Source organism: Lolium perenne, chromosome 1, assembly GCF_019359855.2.
Source record: "Lolium perenne isolate Kyuss_39 chromosome 1, Kyuss_2.0, whole genome shotgun sequence".
Lineage (NCBI taxonomy): Eukaryota > Viridiplantae > Streptophyta > Magnoliopsida > Poales > Poaceae > Lolium > Lolium perenne.
This window is the reverse complement of record NC_067244.2, coordinates 26,139,136-26,143,370: the sequence shown is the minus strand read 5'-3', so window position 1 is coordinate 26,143,370 and position 4,235 is coordinate 26,139,136. Positions and strand designations below refer to the sequence as shown.

Below are 4,235 nucleotides of genomic sequence, written 5' to 3'. Positions count from 1 at the left end.
CAATATTATAAAGCGATGGATACTGTTGGGCCAAAGAAGTCTTGCCTAACCAGGTATCTTCCCAAAAACGAGTACTGCTACCATTACCCACTTTGAAAAAACCAACCCCTAGAAAAAAACTCCTGTTTGACCTCCATTAGTCCTTTCCAGAAAGGGGAGAAAAAAAATACACTTATTAGCGCCAAAAATAGTCTAAGCAGTCTGGCGCCACTTAGAAAAGCGGGAAAACGAAAACTGAGGCCGCGCGCGAACTTCAAATTTCAGGAGAACTGAACAGCCACCGTGCATAATTAGTAGCTCCCATAATCATCGCCAAATTAACAGCGCGCCATCTCCTTGGCAGCCATGAGAGTCCATCTAGACCTCAACGCCCTGCCAGATGATTCAGGCGAAGACGCCAACGACGTGAAATTCGACGTAGCGGTGGCCGGCGCCGGAGAAGTCGGGTCTCAGATTGATCTTAACGTCGAGCTTCGCCTTGCGATTGGATGTTTTACGGGCGAGCCGAGTCGTCAAGCAGTCTCGCTGCTGCCGCCGGCCGGGGTTAAGGAGGAGCAACCGGCCATCGAATCGAGGTGAGCGAATTGATCCTAGATTCCACCGATCGATCTCCTCTTCTCTCTTGATCTTTACTCATTTCCACCCCTCCCGCAGGACTTGCCGTGGCTCCCGCAACAAGATCGACGGAATGCCCAAGAAGAAAGCCGCGGCGAGCATCGCCGTGGACCGCATCAGCCAACTCCCCGACGAGCTCCTCCACCACGTGCTCGCCTCGCTGCCGGTGGACGAGGTCGTGCAGACCTCCGCGCTGGCCCGCCGGTGGCGGCACCTCTGGAAGCGCATGCCCGTCCTGCGCCTCGTCCACCCCAGGCGGTTCGCGAGCGCCGTGGATTACGACAAGTTCGTCAACCATGTCATCGCCCTCCGTGGCGATGCGCCTCTCGTCAGCTGCGAGATCGAGTCACATCTGACCAAGGATGATTACGCTGGTGAGCCCGATGAGCCCGATCCGAACCCGTACTTCGATTCCTGGATCCAGTACGCCCTGTCGTGCAAGGTTCAGGTGCTCAAGGTCGTCGGCGACCATGTGGGCGGCGAAACACAGCTCGCTCTGACTTTCACCTCCCAGCACCTGGTGAAACTGGATGTTCAGCATTTCTTCGTGGACCCTGATGTTCTGGATTTCTCAAGCTGTCCTGTGTTGGAGGATCTGAAGATGCAGGAAGCTGGCTTCTGGGTGCGCAAGATGTCATTTCCGTCGCTCAAGCGTCTGTGCATATCTGAATGCAACTTCCCCGCGGATTACCGCGTCTGTATATCTGCACCTCGTCTTGTTTCACTGCAACTGCTTGATTGTCAAGGCAAGACTCCTTTGCTTGAAGGCATGCCACTGCTAGAAACAGCGTCCATCGATCTCTCCACAGGGTGCGAGGATAAGTGTGGAGGTTGTGCTGACCAGACCTGTGAAGGCTGCCGTGGTTATCCTGTTGGTGCTTATCAGAGTGTGCTTCTCAATAGTTTGTCCAATGCTGTCAATTTGGAATTGAGAGATCAACCTAAAGTGGTATGCTTCCACTTGCGCTGTACCTTCTCTTGCTGTTTAGTAATTGCCATCTGCTATTTAGTTAGACATGTGTCGAGACATCCTTAAACAACTTGCTTTTTTTCCTTTTCTTTTACTATCACATTTTGTTGATATACAGTTTAGTTGGTGTCTGATGATTGTAATAAATTGTCCGTACTATGTGGATTATGCTGTTGCAATTTCTTACACCATACAAGTTAGAAATTTTAGACTGATTGATTCTTGTCAATTTATGACGAACTTGATAGCATCAGCCTCTATGGCTGACCTATCAACGCTCTAGATGCAGCAAAACTTAGAAACATAAAGGGTTATGTGTACTTCTCTTTACCTTTGCTTAACTAAATTTTCAATCATTCCCTTATAGTGTCACTGATTGGTTATGTACATTTTAGTTGGCTTAATATGTGGATTATACTCTTGCAATATCTTATACCATACAAGTTCGAAATGTTAGACTGAGCGATTCTTCTCAAAATCTCTAGCCTCTATCGTCAATATATCAACATTTTAGATGCAGAAAAACTTAGAAAGGCATAATGGGTTATTTTGTTTAAACTACTCTTTTAAGACACTAACTATTATACTTTGTCCAATCAAGCACCTATACTGTTGATTTTTTGCTGTGAGCCTTCAACTATTTATTTTTGTTGAAATGAACCCTTGGATCATTAAATTTAACTATACAGGAGCATGATTAGAAAAAATAAAAAAATGAATAATCTACAGGCTTAAGGCATAGTTCTGTGTTTTCCCCATTTATCGGTGAATTCAAAATATGTACTCAAAGTTTCTACTAACCTCAATTATCTCATTTCATAAGCTGGAAAACTTGAGTTTCTTATACTTCTGCAATTTGTCCAGTATATCTACAAAAGGGATCTGGAGTCTTACCCCACATTTGGCAGATTAAAGACTCTTTTGCTCGACATGTGGTGTAGGGCTATTGACCTACATGCACTAGTTCGCATTCTTCAGCACTCGCCAGCTCTTGAAAAGCTCACTCTTCAGCTTCGTAGTGATGAGGTAGATTTTCTGGATTTATGAGACCACTGTACTACTGATGAATGAAGCATGTTTATTCTGTTGATCTTACTAAAATGCCTTGTGTCCTTTAGAGGTTCCTATGTGCAGCCCGAGGCGAAAGAAAACATGTTAAAATAGAGGAATCATTTGCATGTGTGCATCTTAAGGAAGTCAGCATTGAATGTGAAGAGCGACTAAGGGTCAAGGATAAGGTCAATCAAATTGTGAAGATCTTGAATAGAAGTGGCGTACTTTCTGAGCATATCAGTTTCAAGAAGATCCCAAGGCCAAAAGCATGTAAGTTCATATTGATGGTCTTCATGCCTTATATGTCTCTAATTCTGAAAAAAAACATAGCACCATCTTCTAGCAATTATATTCTAACTTTATCTGCTCAGCGAGTAGAGTATATAATAACCTTTTACAATGGCATCCATATTCAAGATCTATATTCCTTTAGTATGAGCTGATGGAGTTCAGAATGGGTACATGTCTCACCAGTATCAGGGTGGCACTAATAGTTGAAATACATTTCTATGGTGCATTGGTGCCTATAAATCTGATTAACTGCTAACAGAAACAGTAGTTGTTTCCATCTTACAAATACAGTTTACTTCTACTGTTTTAATTTCCTGACTTCTACCCTAGTAAGAACCACTTCAATTTTTCATTTGAGCCTGTGACCAGTTTGCCTATTGCGGGTTGACACTTGACAGTGCTGCTAGCTCCGATCACCCCTAATGACACTGATCAAACATTTTGACCAAAGGATGAGACACTGGTCAAGTGGTCATGTGTGTTACCCCATCAGTATATCTACTCCGATAATTATTCCAAAGTTTGTCTTAACTTCTGGTTAATAGTAAATTATGTCAAATTGCATACGTGCTTTGTTAGTTGTTACTAGTTCTCTGCTTCAAAATCCTTATTCTAGCAACCATAAATTCCTCGGTATATTGTACGTAGTAAAACTGACGTGGTGCTCTTCATGTTTGTGCAGACTGTATCCGGGCTGTGTCACCTTCATTCTTTGATCCCAACTGGTCGGGTGAGGACTAAGGCGCGTGTTCGGTGGTTGTGTGATATTGTTCCAAGCCTTCCGTTATTTTGTTTGTCCAACTCTTTTATTATGTCGCCATGTGCTGGCTGTCGGTGTAACTCAACGAAAAGAATCTGGTTGGGTATGTCAAGACGTTACTAGTATTTATCTGTTGTCAGCAATGGAAACTGTGGCCTGACTTTGCATCTTTAATTTATTTGCATGGATGCACAATCCCTTTTTTCAAAAGAAATGTTGGGTGAAAAGGTAAGAAGATTGTGTTATTTGATGGATGCTACCACTCTTTAGGCATAGCAGAACTATCAGCGCCAGTTCTGTTAATTTACAACGGGGTGAAGAGCGTGTAAATTTGCTGAGAGCCAGGGATTGAAACACACTAGTGTTATGATCGGCCTGGTCTACCGCCGGAGGGGGCCCATTGGCCCAACCGGCCAAGCTTAGTTAGGGGCTTAGCCCAGTTAGCAGATTAGGATTTCGCAAGTTCTCTTATATATACAAATTGTAATAGACTAAATCAATCAAGCAATAATCAGATATCATTATTGCTGACTCCCAGAGGAGTCG

General features: G+C 43.9%; 1 protein-coding gene across 1 annotated transcript; it reads left to right on the top strand.

Annotated features, from left to right (window-relative positions):
* Window positions 1-333: 333 nt before the first annotated feature.
* Window positions 334-3,837, top strand: LOC127325748 (putative FBD-associated F-box protein At5g53635). The gene is made up of 5 exons (XM_051352574.2): window positions 334-575; window positions 655-1,564; window positions 2,450-2,611; window positions 2,704-2,908; window positions 3,612-3,837. The coding sequence occupies exons 1-5, from the start codon at window positions 346-348 to the stop codon at window positions 3,668-3,670; spliced, it is 1,566 nt and encodes a 521-aa protein (XP_051208534.1). The 5' UTR covers window positions 334-345; the 3' UTR covers window positions 3,671-3,837.
* Window positions 3,838-4,235: the final 398 nt, after the last annotated feature.